Below are 18,826 nucleotides of genomic sequence, written 5' to 3'. Positions count from 1 at the left end.
TGCTCAGACACCTGTTTCTTTCAATCCTCCACGATTATTCTAATTCAGTATGCATCTATACAGATGAATCGAAAGTGAACAACAGGATCGGTTACACTTTTGCATGTGCAAGGAGACACGAGGAACACTCTCTGCCAAGTGCCTGCAGTGTATACACTACAGAGTTGGTTGCCATCCCTCAGGCTTTGCAGTATGTCAAATTCCAGGCCAAGACGAACTATCTGATCTGTAGTGATTCCACGAGTTGCTTAAAAGGCATAACCCTGTGCTATCCCAAAAATCTTTTGCTTGCAAAAATCTAGGACGTACAGGCTGACCTCTTCAGCTCTGAAAAGATGGTGACCTTCATCTGGACACCCAGCCATGTAGGCATTCCAGGAAATGAATTCGTCGACTGTCTATTTAAAGATGCAACTACAAGAGTTCAACTTGCTGTCAGGATACTGGGCCCAGAGTCAAGATTCCAACTTTGACACAATATTTTGAGACTCTTGGAATTGAAATGGCAGGCTACTGTGAGCCAAAACTAGTTGAGAGCAATTAAAGGGTCCAGTAAGGTGTGGCATACATCTTTCCAGGCCTCTCGGAAAGATGCCATTGTATTGTGCCGATTGCTCATTGGCCACACGAAACTCAATCAAGAGTTCCTTCTGCGCCAGGAAGATCTTCCTTATTGCTGCTGCGGTAGTCTACTGATGATAGTGCATGTTCTTGTTGAGTGCACCCTGCTGGCTGATCCACGGCATGCTCTCAGCTGGCCTACCTCACTACCTCAGGTGCTTGCGGATGATGTGAAATCCACGTTGTTGCATTTCCTGAGGGAAATGCTTCCAGTGTTAGCGGCGGTTGTGGGGGCAAGAGCCTCCCCCTGTGGAAGGTACCCATCAAGCAATCACAGATTCCTTTCATTCCTTCTCACCTTGTTGTGCTTTTAGCCATTATAGGAGAATCCCAGGGACTGAAAGAAGGTTCAGTTATTCCTGCTTTTAGTAAAACGGAAATATTTTTCTCTTCTACAGGCTGTATGTTAAACGGTAAGTGGTATGGTTTCTGTGCTGTAGGCCTACCATTGGCTGTAGGAATGTCATGATATGTTAAGGAGGTTGCCAGAAGTTGGTTCTTTTCTACAAAGGAAGTTGCAAATTTGGCTAGACGAGGATACAATTCCTGGTCTGCTTTATGCAGGTGTTGAAGTTTCTTTCCAATTTCTGCTTTTATAGATGATATAACTGGGGTGGAATTATATAAACAGTTCTTTCAGGCTGGCCCTTTTTGTGGTATGCTGTTACCTCATCAGTTTTTATTTCATTTGCATTGGCAACTATGGTAGCCCAGAGAATTGTTAACATCTCTGCTTCCAAAATTATCTGTTCTTACTGACAAAAATTTACCTGGGTGTGTCGCACTCGTTCGAAAAACTGCACTTCACATGTGCCTGTTCACTGTGTATTACTTCATTTCTCTTTAATGGATCCGCTAAGAAAATACTTCCTCCTTAAAAAAATCCTTCTTTATTTCTATCCAGTTGATTTTCCTTATACCATCCACTATTTTCTCAGTTTTTCCAATTTCAATGCTGTAGTACCTGGTTTAGTGGGTTGTCGGAATGTAGCCGTATGTTCTGGACTCCGTCGAGTCCATAAAACAGCGACAATGCCAAAATGGTGAATATTTCCCCTAATTTGGACAACTTGTGTTCGGAAGTTAAATATACCTCGAGAATGGCACAGGAAATTGTTCCCTAAAATGGCATTCAAATTGTGGTCACGCTTCCAAACCACTTAGAATGTGAACTGATAATTCCTTCTATTTTCATTTCCACATTTTGCAAACCAATTGGGTAAATTATCTTTCTTCACAGTCCACTCAGTCGGCTTTACGACGGTTCTCATTCTTGACCACAAGTATATTTAATGTACAAAACACTTATTTATGATAAAGATAGACTACCTACCATTTATTTTATCTTGCAAAGTTATATTTGCCGTCTGAGTGAGTCCTACCTCTCTTACTGCATTCACTTTATGGAAGGGGAGCTACAGTTGTGGGAGAACCACTCTGTCTGCATTTCCTGGTTTGCATTCCTTCGAGCACTTCTGTAACATGAAACTTTCTGGCAGATTAAAACTGTGTGCCGGGCCGAGACTCGAACTCGGGACCTTTGCCTTTCGCGGGCAAGTGCTCTACCAACTGAGCTACCCAAGCACGACTCACGCCCCGTCCTCATAGCTTTACTTCTGCCAGTACCTTGTCTCCTACCTTCCAAACTTTACAGAAGCTCTCCTGCAAGCTGCGGCCCGGCAAACAGTTTTAATCTGCCAGGAAGTTTTATATCAGCGCACACTCCGCTGCAGAGTGAAAATCTCATTCTGGAAACATCCCCCGGGCTGTGGCTAAGCCATGTTACCGCAATATCCCTTCTTTCAGGAGTGCTAGTTCTGCAGGGTCCGCAGGAGAGCTTCTGTAAAGTTTGGAAGGTAGGAGACGAGGTAGTGGCAGAAGTAAAGCTGTGAGGATGGGGCATGAGTCGTGCTTGGGTAGCTCAGTCGGTAAAGCACTTGCCCGCGAAAGGCAAAGGTCCCGAGTTCGAGTCTCGGCCCGGCACACAGTTTTAATCTGCCAGGAAGTTTCATATCAGCGCACAATCCGCTGCAGGGTGAAAATCTCATTCACTTCTGTAACATGTTTGGTTAGCCTAGTGATGCTATGGAGACAGACAGTTGGTCTCTCGTGTCCGATCTTTCTACAGTAGGCACATGCTGATTGCAAACACTCAGGAGCCTTGTGACCTGGACATTGACATCAAGTGGAGCACGCTTAGGCAGTGAATGTATGTGTAGTTGAGTTTACTATGGTGGAAGAGTGACTAAAATGCTTGGTCTCCTGGCATAGAAATGCAAGTAATGTGGTTTCCCTTAGTGTGCTTGGCGAAGCACACTTTACCTCGACCACTACCTGTTAGTCAGTCTTGTGAACAAATACATCTGTCTCATGAGCTTCTGCTTCACTAAGTACTACTTCTTTCCTTTTGTTACTTTCCCTTAGTACATATGTACAACACGACACAGCTTTTATTCGGTCAGCAAAGTGTCCTAAATCCTCTCCGGAATTTTGGCAAATGATGAAAAGTTTGCCTCACAGAAGCTAACAATTTGCTTGTCTCCATATCTATCCACTAGCCCTTTTGCAAGGATGTCAAGTGCCTTGGTATTTTTCAGCTGTTCCATGGAATTCACATAAGCACAAGCCTCTCCTTGGAAATTCAGGTTGACGCCTCCTACTAGTACTTCATCACTCCAGATTGACAATTTTCCTACATCCGTTAAATTTCGTATGAAAGTTTGGACACCTTCACCTGGTTTACCTGTGAAGGCAGGAACCAGCAATCCCATTGCAACGTCAGTTAAGGGCTGGCAGGGAATTGCTGTGGGAATGCTGGAAAAGGGGAAGCAAGGCTAGTGGGGTGAGGGGAGGGGGGAGGAGGGGGTACAGGACTGCTTTATTGCTTCATATTTACTAATGCCTCATTAAGGCAGCTTTTCAAATTTTCATTTTCCACCCGTAGTTGATCCAGCTTTGCCTGCATTTCTGGATCTATCTCCAGCTGTGCAGTCCCTGTGACCTGGTGGTGGGCATCCCTTTAAGCTACACGTCATCTGGCAGCATTGGACCCCGGCAGCTTCTTCTCTCTAAAAGCAAAGCTCATTACTTAGGTTAGTTGTTCAGTGAACATCATAGCAGAGTTGGGCAGCACACAGCATTGGCACCCAGTGTTGATGATGTGCCAGCTCATCGTACCTGCAACTTGGCCTAGTGTGTGGGCGGCAGAGATGATGGTGAGGTCGGGTGACCTCGCGCATCTGAGGCGGCAACTCTGGACTAACTGCTGTAGGCAGCCTGGACTGACTGCACTGAGCATTTGTCTTTTGTATTGCACAGAGCCAAATGACCCCACACATTGGTTTTGTGTGTCCACTTGTTCTTTAGTAATTTGTATGGGGCACCTCAAAGCTGAAAACAGAGTGAATTCGGTCATCCTGATTCTGATGCCAGCTTATACATCCCCTGGGGTTGTAGTGATGATTGGAAAGAGATATGGACTCGTTATTAGTATATATGATACTCCTGTTTAGAAAAAGAAACTGTATTGGTTTGTTGGCTCTTGGGGATTACATGGTGACGATTGTGAGAGGGGGAGAGGGAGGGGTGAGAACCAGTCGTTCCAAGATCAATCTCTGAGGAGAAAAGAGAATGTTATGATAAAGGAATGAAGCCATTTAGCATCTGCTATAGATGGCGGCTCGGAATAGAGGAGAGGGATGTTTTTCCGCATTGGCTCTGAGAGCCCTCAGTTTCAAAGGCAGATAATCCTGTAATGTGATTTGATTAAGGCGGCTTCGCTGATGCCATTCAGTATAGTCTGGTATGGCTTGGTCGATTTTTGTCGCATCAGTTGTAAGGCAACAGATGAAAAAGTGAGCTCTTTGTTAAACTTAAACAATGAAAATTACTTTTGTCTGGGCCAGGGGGCATTTTGTATAATCACAATAGTTGAAAAATCTGATTTTATCTTAGGAGTAATGGAAAGCCTGAGACAGTGTGCAGAAAATTTAAATTGTAAGATAACCGAATTGCACACGGTGCAATACAAACATGTATGTTGATGAACTGTGCTTCACAGGTGTGGAATACTTAAAAGCAAGTTATGTTGAAAACATTTGAAGTCTGTTAAGATGAATCAGTGTATTATGCTACCAGTTTTGATTATAAACTATCATCCTTAGGCACAGAAGCGGGCTACTAAGTTGATTATTTTTGTGTTTGAGGATGATCTTTTATGAGCAAAACTGATAGCAAAGTAAAATAATTTATCTTCTCAATTGTCAGCATTTTTAGTGTAGCAGTCCACACAGAGTTCTTTCCTTAGAGCAAATGCAACTGTATGTGTCCATTTTCACAAAGTGAAGAAAACAGCAACAGTTGTTGAACCAATAATATTTTATTGTTTATGACCGATTTTGGAATAATGCAGTTCCATCTTGTGCCATACAATAAAGCATAAAAGAATCACAGTTGTCTGCCAATTTATGTTGTCTGTGGAAACAAAGTTCCTTGTTCCACTTTATAAAATGGGAAATGTACGGTCCCGACAGCAATCACCATCTAGCTACATGAGCTAGACAGTGGTTATTCTCGGACTCCGGTGTTCCCAATTTTATAAACTGGGATGCAGCATTTTTGTCCCACAGACAACACAGTGTGGAAAAAGCCTTAGGTTTTTGTGCTTTATCGTATGTCAGAAGATGGAATTATATTATTCTGTGGGCGCTGATGACCACGCTGTTTGGCGCCCGTAAACCTCAATGACATGTTTTGAGGCATCAAGGGATCACAAATTTAGCATTGGAGGGCAGCGTGGAGGGTAAAAATCGTAGAGGGAGACCAAGAGATCAATACACCAAGCAGATTCAGAAGGATGTAGGTTGCAGTAGGTACTGGGAGATGAAGAAGCTTGCACAGGATAGAGTAGCATGGAGAGCTGCATCAAACCAGTCTCAGGACTGAAGACCACAACAACAACAACAAACCTCAAACACACACACACACACTATATTATTCTGGAACAGGTTGTGCAAATATATAAAAAATCTTTCAGAATATGTCTGGTAACAAAATAACATTTGTCACCTGTAGATCATTTGGATACGATTACAATCTGGGAACTTGTTTTTGACACTTGTGAAATAAAGTGGATAGTTCAAAGATTTTATAAGGTTTTGCTCCCCTGTTGTCAAACAATACAGCCATGCCACCTGTTACTTAAAATTTAGTGAGCTGGAGGTATATAATAATGTATAATATATTTTGTTATTATGATAAGTTTTGTTTTTCCCTTAGGCTATTGTATGTAGTCTAGCAGGCATGGAGGAGTTTCGTGATGATGCATATGCAGTAAGTTTGTTGGAGAAGATGGTAATTGGTGGAACATTTGTTGCTGAAGTAGAACCTAATGCAGAAAAAGTTGCACTTGTGTTGTTTGACACAAGCACCGATGAAGATATAAACATGAATCAGTTGTTAAGTAACAAGATACGTCAACATCAGTTCACTCCAGAACTGCCTCAGGTAATTTAAACTTTGACCACTTTAATATATAAGGTGTTGTGTATTTAAAAATGAAGCTAAGTTGCAAATTTTGATTTATAGGTGGACACAGTGAAGGATGTTTTCATTAGTAGTATAGCTCATAATGGAGATGTCCATATACAGATGAGTTTAAAACCTCTAGATTATATAACTAGTCAAATACAATCAATTTTAGAAGCAGCTGTGAATGAGTATCTGCCCAAAGCTTCAGATGTCAGAAGAAAAGCGGATGACCTATATTTAGCTCCTTATGCTTCAGACAATTCTATGTACCGTGCAAAAATTGTGGAGGAGTACCCTGCAACAAATGAGGTATGATACAAAAAGTTTATTTGTTGGTGTTATTCTGTTTTGTAACAATAATTCTAATGTGTGTTATGATATCACAGGCAGACATCATATTTGTTGATTATGGTAACATAGAGCGGGCCCGTCTTGACAGTCTTATACTTCTGGAAAATGTAGATGATGAACTGAAGAGCATTCCATATCAGGTAAGGACTAAACTATGTTATGTAATTCTTACTGCTGACAGAAGGGATTCTCGTATTATTACAAATATTTGTTTCAAAGAAAGGGCTGTGATAAATCTATTCTTCACTTAAAAATTGAATGAGAAAAGGCCTTGTTAGAGGACTGCAACAAAGTAGATATGACTTTAAACATTATGAAACAATTGTGGAACCTTAATGTCATTTCACATTGTGGACATACTAACTTTTTTAGAACAACAATACATATGTAGGAAAAAAAGCACATTTGTCTCCATTTTGTAAAGTACCATGTGAAGACTTCTTTAACCCTTCACTGGTCGTGTGTTGCATTTGTTACAATAGCCAGGCATCTGATGGCTAAATTGTTTTATGTACATGCAACCAACAGGTGGGGAGGGGCTGGTGGTAAGATTATTGTTGTGACTAGTAGCTGGTGCCAATATTCCAAGAAGCTAACTGGAAATGATATCCACTTAAAATAAGACAGGTTTTGAACAGCATACAATGATGCGAATGATGGAGAGTTAAAAAAAAAATACACATCCGGATCTTCTCTTAAGCTGTGTCCATCTTCTGTCTCTTGTCCTTCCCAGGAAAAAAAATAAGAGTATTACTAACAGCCTGTCGCTACTGCATTCATTTTTGATACAGTTAGTTACACACTTGTGCATGCACATATACACACATTGAAGCATGACACTGTATTTACTTACCAAGTGAACTGTGAGAAGAACATTGGCTTATACCTCATTGCATCTGTGGCTGTTGATTGTGTTGGTGCATCATGTCCTACACTTCATTCTAGTGACTAAAAAGTCGTCTCAGGTCTGCATTGTTTAGTTTTAGGGCTATGCATTTTTAATAACTTTCCAAAATGCTTTCAGTAATAGTGATGTTATTTCTATATATGATGAATGTTGTACACCCCCTGCAGTATCCTTAGCTTGATGTTTGCTGTCATGAGAATGTTAGGTGTATTATTTTGTTTTTTATCTATTGGACGTATGTTTTGTAGAACTTGGTTCCGACATCTACATCTATGTATGTAACTCTGCAATCCACAGTGCAGTAGATGATGGATGGTACTAGACATTGTACCTAATGTTACAGTTTCTTCCTGTTCCAGTTGTGTACAGGGCATGATAAGAATGACTGCTTGAACGACTGTGTGCGCTCTGTAATATGTCTAATATTGATCATACAGCGCTGACTTTCATTGCTAATATTGACACTCTGGGCGAATTTGGTAATGTGCTGGTAAGGCTATGATCTAAGAAATGTTTCTATTCCTTAGGTTTCATCTTCTAATTCTGGAGACATCATCAGAGTAATTTTCAACTCAGCAAGGTCAGCAAGTCTAGCTGTCAACCAACGAAGTGTTTATAACCTCTAAGGATTTGCGTGATGCCTTCAGTGATTACTGTAGCAGAATATTGTCAAATGACATTTTACAAAATCCAAAGAAATTCTGATTGCATGTAAAGCTGTTAGTGGCATCAATGTTAGTGTTCAGTCCCTAGCAGATGAGACAGGAACTGAAATTGAGGATAGCAAAGCAAAAGTTGAAATGCTGAATTCTGTTATCAAATGTTTCTTTACAAAGAAAAACCCAGGAGAATCGCCCCAATTTAATCCTTGAACAACTGACAAGATCAATGAAATGAGTATTAGTGTCAGTGGTGTTGAGAAACAGCTGAAATCATTAAAACTGAGCAAAGCTCCAGGCCCTGATGAAATCCCTGTCACATTCTATACTGAATTTGTGACTGACTTAGCCCTCTTCTCACTATAATCTATTGTAGATATCTTGATCAAATAACCGTGAGCAGTTCTTGGAAATAGGTACAGGTCACAACCATCTACAAGGAAGGCAGTGGCAGTGATCCACGAAACTACCATCCAATATTTTTGACATCAGTTTGTTGTAGAATCTTAGAACATATTCTGAGATCAAACATAATGAGATATCTTGAACAGAATGAGCTCCTCAATGCCAGCAAGCATGGTTTCTGAAAACATCGATCATGTGAATTTTCTCACATGGCATACTGAAAGCTTTGCATTAAGGCTACCAGGTAGATTGTGTTTCTCGGTTTCCATAAAGCATTTGACTTTGTACCACAGCTGTGCTTATTGTCAGAAGTATGATCATATGGGGTATCAAGTGATTTGTGACTGGATAGAGGACTTTTTGGCAGGGAGGACATAGCATGTTTCCTTGGATGGAGAGTCATTGTCAGATGTATGAGGGCAGTTCAATAAGTAATGCAACACATTTTTTTTCTCGGCCGATTTTGGTTGAAAAAACCGGAAATTTCTTGTGGAATATTTTCAAACATTCCCGCTTCGTCTCGTATAGTTTCATTGACTTCCGACAGGTGGCAGCGCTGTACGGAGCTGTTAAAATGGCGTCTGTAACGGATGTGCGTTGCAAACAATGGGCAGTGATCGAGTTTCTTTTGGCGGAAAACCAAGGCATCTCAGATATTCATAGGCGCTTGCAGAATGTCTACGGTGATCTGGTAGTGGACAAAAGCACGGTGAGTCGTTGGGCAAAGCGTGTGTCATCATCGCCGCAAGGTCAAGCAAGACTGACTGATCTCCCGCGTGCAGGCCGGCCGTGCACAGCTGTGACTCCTGCAATGGCGGAGCGTGCGAATACACTCGTTCGAGATGATCGACGGATCACCATCAAACAACTCAGTGCTCAACTTGACATCTCTGTTGGTAGTGCTGTCACAATTGTTCACCAGTTGGGATATTCAAAGGTTTGTTCCCGCTGGGTCCCTCGTTGTCTAACCGAACACCATAAAGAGCAAAGGAGAACCATCTGTGCGGAATTGCTTGCTCGTCATGTGGCTGAGGGTGACAATTTCTTGTCAAAGATTGTTACAGGCGATGAAACATGGGTTCATCACTTCGAACCTGAAACAAAACGGCAATCAATGGAGTGGCGCCACACCCACTCCCCTACCAAGAAAAAGTTTAAAGCCATACCCTCAGCCGGTAAAGTCATGGTTACAGTCTTCTGGGATGCTGAAGGGGTTATTCTGTTCGATGTCCTTCCCCATGGTCAAACGATCAACTCTGAAGTGTATTGTGCTACTCTTCAGAAATTGAAGAAACGACTTCAGTGTGTTCGTAGGCACAAAAATCTGAACGAACTTCTCCTTCTTAATGACAACGCAAGACCTCACACAAGTCTTCGCACCCGAGAGGAGCTCACAAAACTTCAGTGGACTGTTCTTCCTCATGCACCCTACAGCCCCGATCTCACACCGTCAGATTTCCATATGTTTGGCCCAATGAAGGACGCAATCCGTGGGAGGCACTACGCGGATGATGAAGAAGTTATTGATGCAGTACGACGTTGGCTCCGACATCGACCAGTGGAATGGTACCGTGCAGGCATACAGGCCCTCATTTCAAGGTGGCGTAAGGCCGTAGCATTGAATGGAGATTACGTTGAAAAATAGTGTTGTGTAGCTAAAAGTTTGGGGAATAACCTGGTGTATTTCAATGCTGAATAAAACAACCCCTGTTTCAGAAAAAAAAATGTGTTGCATTACTTATTGAACTGCCCTCGTAGAAGTAACTTCAGGTGTGCCCCACGGAAGTGCATTGGGGCCCTTACTGTTTATGTTGTATAGTAATGACCTTGCAGACAATATTAACAGTAAAATCAGGCTTTTTGCAGATGATGAAGTTACCTATAATGAAGTACTATCTGAGAGAAGCTGTATAAATATTCAGTCAGATCTTGATAAGATTTCAACAAGGTGCAGAGATTGGCAACTTGGTCGAAATGTTCAGAAATGTAAAATTGTGCACTTCACAAAATGAAGTAATATAGTATCTTGTAATAATAATAATATCAATGAGTCACTATTGGAATTGGCCAACTTGTACAAATATCTGGGTGTAACACTTTGTAGGGATATGAAACGAAATGATCACATACATTCAATGGTGGATAAAGCAGGTGTCAGACTGGTTTATTGGTAGAAACTGTAGAGGTGCAATCAGTCTACTAAAGAGATCGCTTATGAATCACTTCTGTGACTCATCCTAGAATATTGCTCAAGTGTGTGGGACCCGTACTAGACAGGACTAACAGGGGATATTGAATGTATACAGAGAGGGGCAGCACAAATGGTCACAGGTTTGTTTACTCCATGGGAGAGTGTCAGAGAGGTACTGAAGGAATTGAAAAGGCAGACTCTTGAAGACCGATGTAAACTATTCCAAGACAGTCTATTAACTAAGTTTCAATAACCAACTTCTAATGATCACTCAAGGGATACACTACAACCTATCGCTCACATAGGGATCGTGAGAATAAGATTACTATAGTTACTGCATGCACAGGGGCATTCAAACAATTGTTCTTCCCACACTCCATATGTGAACAGAACAGCAAGAAGTCCTAATAACTGGTAAAATGGGATGTGCCATCTGCCATGCACCTCATGGTGGTTTGCAGAGTACGGATGTAATGTAGATGTAAGGGTTTCTCCGGCAGTAGGAGACAAAAAATAAAGAACAGGAACACGCCCTTGCTTACTACCTGTATAATTAAAATCATCAGGTGTCTAGTTTGGTACTTTTTTTGTGGTCACTAAGGAAGTGATAGTCCAATGGAGGAAGAAGATCTCCAGATCCTTCACTTAATACTGGATCTTGAAACGTTTTAAGTAGGATTTTGCAGGATAATTGTACCTAACATAAAACATTTGCCGATTCAGTATTTTAAACATTTCTGTGACGCTCCACCTTGAGTTGAACAAACCTGTGACCATTTGTGCTATCCTTCTTCGTGTACATTCAGTCTACCATTTTAGCCCTGTTTTATGCGGGTCCCACACATTTCAGCAGTATTCTCAAGTGTTACATACCAGTGATTTTTAAACTGTCTCCTCTGTAGATCGACAGCTGATGAACCTAGAAATTTTTTTTACTTGTAAATCTTCATATTCTCATGACATATTACTTAATCAGTAAAATTGGGGATACTCACTCATAATAACTTAAGTCATCTGTGAACTGTTAGTCATCTTCGCAATGAACTGTAAAGAGTGAGGGTAAAATGGTCCTGTCAGTCATATATACTAGTAAGGTGGCCAATTGTGGGTGTGCACACTGAAGATCGCAGTGGCGTTAGAGATTATATGCTACCATGACACCCTCTGTAAAGAATGTTGACCACAAGTTCTGGTTGACAGGGGAAGCAGCACTGTTGTGTATGTCGGTTAACTATTGACAGCGCTGAATTCCCCATTTGATCAAGATTGGAACAATTGTCACAGTTTATTAAATCACTTGTCAAATGGATTTCAGTGGCTTCCCTGAAAATAGTCCCAATAAGATGGTCTTCAGTCTGAAGACTGGTTTGATGCAGCTCTCCACACTACTCTTAGCCTGTGCAAACCTCGTCATCTCCAAGAAACTAATGTAACCTATAGCCATTTGAACCTGTTTACTGAAGTCATTTCATGGTCTCCATCTAATTTTAATACACCCACCCCTCCACTCACTCACTTCCCTCCCATATTAAATTGGTGATCCCTTTATATATCAGAATGTGTCCTATCAAATGATCCCTTCTTTTAGTCAAGTTATACCACAGATTTCTTTTTTCCCCAGTTCTGTTCAGTATCTCCTTGTTGGTTATGCGATCTACCCCTGTAACTTTCAGCATTCTCCTGTAATACCACATTTCAAAAACTTGTATTTTCTTCTTGTCTGAACTGTTTATCGTCCGCGTTTTACTTCCACAAGACTACATTCCAGACAAATACCTTTTATTGCCACTGCCAGTGTACATCTTATATCCTCTGTACTTCAGCCATTATCAGTTACTTTACTTTCCAAATAGTAAGACCCTTGTACTACTTTTAATGTCTCATTTCCTAATCTGATTACTTCAGCATCATCTGATTTAGTTTGACTATGTTCCATTGTCCTTGTTTTGCTTGTGTTGGTGTTCATCTTGTACACTTCTTTCAGGAAACTATCCAGACTTACAGTGTCATTGCAGACATTAATCTACTTCTTTACTCAGGGTGCCTCCCGTTGTAAAGCGCCTCATCAACTTCATACATTTCTGTTAATTTTGTAGTTGACGGCACACACCATTTAAACTTAGCAGCCATGTTTATAAACACACTACTGGTGGCAGAATGCTGCAGCGATGCTAGCGCTCCAAGTGGTAATATTACACGTTGCAGTGCACAGAAGACAAGGACTTTTATTATCAAATTTATTGTGAGGCCCTACATTTGATCATATTTATTTGATAACAGGCGAGATTTGACAAAGTTCTCTATTATACCATCAAATTTATATCTAAAAACAAAGATGATGTGACTTACCAAACAAAAGCGCTGGCATGTTGATAGACACAGGTCCTTTTTTCCCCCTAAGGTAAGTCTTTTCGCTCCCGGGATTGGAATGACTCCTTACCCTCTTCCTTAAAACCCACATCCTTTCGTCTTTCCCTCTCCTTCCCTCTTTCCTGACGAAGCAACCGTTGGTTGCGAAAGCTTGAATTTTGTGTGTGTGTTTGTTTGCATTTCTATCGAGATGCCAGCGCTTTCGTTTGGTAAGTCACATCATCTTTGTTTTTAGATATATTTTTCCCACGTGGAATGTTGCCCTCTATTATATTCATACCATCAAATTTCTTTGACATAAATATTTGACATTTCAACTTTGACAAACAAATATGATAGTCAAATTTTTATCACTAAGGCCAGTATTATACTAATTCTTTGAGGTTAGCAGTCTCCCGGAATATTGTACAAAACTTAGACAAAATCATTTCCTCGAAAAAGGAAAAACGTGGAAAATGTTAATTGTCTTCTTTAACAATGTTGACTGTAAAGATTAAAGGTCTTTATAGCCTAAATACTACTTTTTTTATTAAGTTTTCAAATTTGGTCAATTAGAATTATTGCGTACAAAACAGCAAACTAAGGATCTGATGTTTAAACTCTAAAAAGGGATACAAAAGCCTGTAGCATGAAGTACAGCAAAAAATATTACTTGTAACTACTAACAGTAAGAATTAGACTCCTCATCCCATACATAAAAGTATTTCTAAAATAGAATATTTGTGACACTAGTTCAGTTCAGAAATTGATATATCTTTCAGAAGACGCCTATTGTACACATGATGAGTGTGCAGGTGCAGTACTAATAGAATCAAACTGTGTGTCAGAAAACTGCTAAGTTGTTCTTCGATTCTTGTTTTGGATATTGTTTTCTAAAGCTTTGAGTAGAAATTATGCCACACTAACACTAATTGTTACCTAAATTGGTTTGCTTGTTTTACTGCTCATCGACCACTTTTACAGAGCTACACTCCTCTGTTATTTTGTTTATGTTGGATCTGACCACGGGACAATCTAGCGCAGAGCAGTGCTGTGTGGTCTCACTCGCTCCGCAGCTATCTCTCTCACTCCTATGCCAACACTAGCGATACATGGTCGCATATGGAGCACCGAACTACACTGCCTTGCACCTGCAGAGCGCGGCCGGGCCAGCAGGCACAATTTTTGGATGAGCCTGTTGTAGAGGGTGACCAAGGCTTGAGTACAGCAAGAACATTCAAAAGGATATAGATTGTGGTAGTTGCGAAGAGGATTACACTGGATAAACTGCTGTGGAGAGCTGCGTCAAACTATTCTTGGGACTGAAGATAACAGCAACATGATAATGACCTTTCATAAGTTACATTGCTAGATGCTTGATTTGTTTTGTTTACAGGTGATACAAATATTATCATAAATAGCAAATAAAGTGCAGTTTTGGAAAGGGTTCCTGATAAAATTTAGACATGAATAAATTGTTTCATAGCCAATACTACATCATTAAACTTTGAAAAGGCACTCTATATCTAGTATAGGACCTGTATGAAATTTCCACTCAGTGAGTACATAAAGGAAATATAAGAAGTTGACAGAATTAAATTCTTGGGAATTGCTGCTTGGTTGTAAAATTAGTTTGGTGCCGGGGGGAGGGAGAGGGGGAGGGGAGAGAGGAGAGGAGAGGAGAGGAGAGGAGCATGTCTTACAACTGCTAATCCAGTCAAAAGGGCCTTAAAAAAGACCAAATAGTGGAAAGTATTGTAGAAAATTTTTATCAAGTTTTCAGTATTTTTTTTGAGGTTACCGAATCCGAATTTTCGAAGTCCCTCCAAAACGTCGGCCCAGTAAGTGATTAAAAATAGAAAAAGACACTGAAAATGGTACTTTCTGGGATTTTTGCTTATAATTTGGAAAAACAGCACAGTTTTCGCCAAAGTTGACTGTTTATGAAAATAAAGATGATGTAATTTACCACAAACTAGGCCCCCCACGATTCTTCTTGTTAGACTGTTGGTATGGCATGTAGCGCGTGTTGAAGTTAGCAGGATTTCATAGTTGAGGAGATGGGCCATCTCAGGAACTACCCCAGTTTTCTTAATGTACTTAGTTGCATATCCATTGGAGAATGCCATCCTCCAATAGTGTAAGGATGTTACTGGAATGGCTGGTAGTTGATACTTACTGTGATAAGGGGTAAGATGCTTTTGAGATGTTGATGACCTCCCTCCCTCTGACAGCAGGAGAACCGGACCTATTTGATCGTCTCCTCTGGTGGCAGGTGTTTGAATGTTTGCCATTGGGTGGTTGCTTAGTAAGTAAACTCCTGGCCATTAAAATTGCTGCACCAAGAAGAAATGCAGATGATAAACGGGTATTCATTGGTCAAATATATTATACTAGAACTGACATGTGATTACATTTTCACGCAGTTTGGGTGCATAGACCCTGAGAAATCAGTACCCAGAACAACCACCTCTGGCCATAATAACGGCCTTGATATGCCTGGGCATTGAGTCAGACAGAGCTTGGATGACGTGCACAGGTACAGTTGCTCATGCAGCTTCAACATGATACCACAGTTCATCAAGAGTAGTGACTGGCGTATTGTGACGAGCCAGTTGCTCGGCCACCATTGACCAGACATTTTCAATTGGTGAGAGATCTGGAGAATGTGCTGGCCAGGGCAGCAGTCTAACATTTTCTGTATCCAGAAAGGCCCGTACAGGACCTGCAACATGCGGTAGTGCATTATCCTGCTGAAGTGTGAGGTTTCACAACATCGAATGAAGGGTAGGGCCATGGGTCATAACACATATGAAATTTAACGTCCACTGTTCAAAGTGCCGTCAATGCGAACAAGAGGTGACCGAGACATGTAACCAATGGCACCCCATACCATCATGCCGGGTGATACGCCAGCCTGGCGATGACAAATACACGCTTCCAATGTGCGTTCACCGCGATGTCGCCAAACACAGATGCGACCATCATGATGCATTAAACAGAACCTGGCTTCATCCGAAAAGATGATGTTTTGCCATTCGTGCATCCAGGTTGGTCGTTGAGTACACCATCACAGGCGCTCCTGTCTGTGATGCAGCGTCAAGGGTAACCGCAGCCATGATATGAGGCCATTGGGATCTAGCACGGCGTTACGTATTACCCTCCTGAACCCACTGATTCCATATTCTGCTAACAGTCATTGGATCTCGATCAACGCGAGCAGCAATGTCGCGATACGATAAACCGCAATCGTGAACAACATTTCACCAGGCAAAGCTGGTCAACTGCTGTTTGTGTATCAGAAATCGGTTGGAAACTTTCCTCATGTCAGCATGTTGTAGGTGTCGCCACCGGCGCCAGCCTTGTGTGAATGCTCTGAAAAGCTAATAATTTGCATATGACAGCATCTTCTTCCTGTCAGTTAAATTTCGTGTCTGTAGCATGTCATCTTCGTGGTGTAGCAATTTTAATGGCCAGTAGTGTATTTGTGGTTGGTAAATTCAGTTTAACTGGATAAAGTTATTGCACATAATGAGCTTAAGTGAGAAATTGTTCTATGTGATGTTGTACTGGATGATAGGAGAAAAGTGACATCACTAAGGCCCGAAATGGGCTTAAAGAACATTGTTGAAGTAAGTAACAAGAGGAAGGATGGGAGAGGTTCGTGAACCACATAAAAAAATACACGAACGAAAAATTAATTGCTGTGGTAGCTAAGAAGGGTGTGTCTGGTTGCAGTAAAAAAGAAACTAGATCTGCTCAGCTGGATTCAGATTTCAATACCAACTATTTTTTTGTGTGGGCAGCTATTATGCTAGAATTTTTGGCCTAACAGAATAAGTTCCCAGCCAATTGCTGGAACCTAGTGTATTGTGTGTGTAAGGTGGGGCTAGAAGAGACTGTTCTGAACTTGCTTAGAGACAAAACAATGACTGAGGATGCTTGATAATACCTCAGATTGGACCAGTTACTAACTTTGTTACATCAGGTACCCAGTACCACATCAGATACATCCAGGTCTTGCACAGCAAACCAAAGCAGGTAGGAGAAAAAAAGGGAGGTCCATGTGCCACTGAAATTGATTGCACAATGCAGCAAATTTTCAGCAATCTCAGTCAAAATAATGATGAGTGTCAATTTTTCCTGCAGCAGTTGATAGACAAAATCCAAAGTGACTACCATTTTGATTTCAGGGCTGTGGAAGCTCAACAGTTAAAGATGGAAGTAATATAGTGATTGCCTCATCTGGGAAGAGATCAACTGTTGTTTGTTTTAGAAACATGGGGTACAAAATTCTTATCTCCTGTTACCACTGCAAGTTGTCCTGACTGCTTTCATCTATAAGAAGTGTAGCTCTTAGAAACTAGTTGTACCATTCACTTTAGGGCAGTGCCTCCTACACAGAGGCAGTATGTTTTTAGGTGTCAGCAGTGATGGCAAAGGGATTGGAATTTGACTGATCCATGTCATTTCAATTAGTCTTAGACAGTGCTGACGTCACCCAAACTCTTGATGGAAACAACAGTTTGCATGTAATGGGGGGTATCCAATGTACCACACCACACGAAGCTAACCTGTATTTCACACTGTTGTTGCTATAATTTCCCTTTGTGATAGCACATAACATCATTACTGTAATGAACACTGTACATTGGTTTCAACTCTAATTATTTGCCTATTATCAGGTATGAACTGAAATTGGTTATCTATTACCTTACTTAGCTGTAATGTACCTGTATATATTCTAATTTTGCTGGCAAATAAAGTGAAGATGAGAGCAGTGATACATGGAACACAGAGAGGATGAAAGTTCTTTGCAATTTCTTTAAAATTATTACACTATATTAATAATATAAAATGATGATAATTGTTATTACTGTTACGGAATCCAAAATAGAGCATAATTATGTCATTTACGTCATTTATTGTAACAGATTTTGATTGTAAGAGTGATGAAAGATTTCATTTTGTTGTTTGAACGAACATCATAGCATACTTAGAGATGAGGAGTTGGGTTTTGGTGCTGGCCCCTAAAATTGCGCTAACTTGAACATGCACTACGTCGTACAGTTGGTCTGAAGAAAAAAGTAATCGGAATCTAATTTGCGGGAAATTTTATCCTCTTTATTTTCACAAACAGTCGTCTTTGTAAAAAATGCTGTTGCTTCCAAGTTATAAAACCCAAAAAAATCCCATTTTCATGCTTTTTTCCATTTTTGACCCACTTCCTGTACAAAATTTTGGCCGAACTTTGAAAATTTGGATTCAGCACCCTTGAAAACATTTAGAAAGCTTTTCAAAAATTTCTACCAAACTTTCCACAACAAATTACCATTTGACTGGACTGTGCTGAAATACTTAAACAATTCATTGTTAAGAGCACAGATGTTGTCTGAAATAAAAGCAAATGATAAAATATGTCCACTTTCCTTAGATTTATTCTTTAATTTGGAGCTTCCTTGGATTAAAAATAGTATTGTAAGTGCTCAGTTTTTCTGATATTCAGTCAGAGCTCAGTTTCCTTCAGACAGTCATACTATAACTGGCTTTATCACAGTAATTCCTGGCTTATGGAAGCAGCAGTCATGACATCATCAGTGCATTGCAAGGTCCAAAGTGTGTTGTGCTGTTGGGCTTTGAGATTAGTTGCTTTTTGTGGAAGTTTATCCATGAAGTGTAGTAGGATACTACAAAATATTCAAAGTAATATTTATGTAATCACAATTGTAATCTATTTCTATGCAAACAGTGTAACTATTCTCATTGGCTTCATGTAGCTCTGATTAGTGTAATATGCTTCTATAAAGCTAACAG

The 18,826-nt window shown here is 40.6% G+C and overlaps 1 protein-coding gene and 1 non-coding gene across 4 annotated transcripts in view; one reads left to right on the top strand and one right to left on the bottom strand.

Annotated features, from left to right (window-relative positions):
* Positions 1 to 18,826, top strand: part of LOC124798408 (tudor domain-containing protein 7A-like) — a 192,227-nt gene that overhangs the window by 120,364 nt on the left and 53,037 nt on the right. For all 3 annotated transcript variants that reach the window (XM_047261814.1, XM_047261806.1, XM_047261822.1), the window contains 3 exons: positions 5,899 to 6,126; positions 6,208 to 6,459; positions 6,537 to 6,641. In XM_047261814.1, coding sequence (XP_047117770.1) covers positions 5,899 to 6,126; positions 6,208 to 6,459; positions 6,537 to 6,641 — 585 coding nt within the window. The remainder of the gene's footprint in view (positions 1 to 5,898; positions 6,127 to 6,207; positions 6,460 to 6,536; positions 6,642 to 18,826) is intronic.
* On the bottom strand, positions 2,132 to 2,206 carry Trnas-cga. The gene has a single exon. It is a non-coding gene; the product is annotated as a tRNA-Ser (tRNA).

The sequence above is a fragment of the Schistocerca piceifrons genome, chromosome 1, assembly GCF_021461385.2.
Source record: "Schistocerca piceifrons isolate TAMUIC-IGC-003096 chromosome 1, iqSchPice1.1, whole genome shotgun sequence".
Classification (NCBI taxonomy): Eukaryota; Metazoa; Arthropoda; class Insecta; order Orthoptera; family Acrididae; genus Schistocerca; species Schistocerca piceifrons.
Note: the sequence above shows the minus strand (reverse complement) of the source record. Positions and strands in the feature narration are given on the sequence as shown.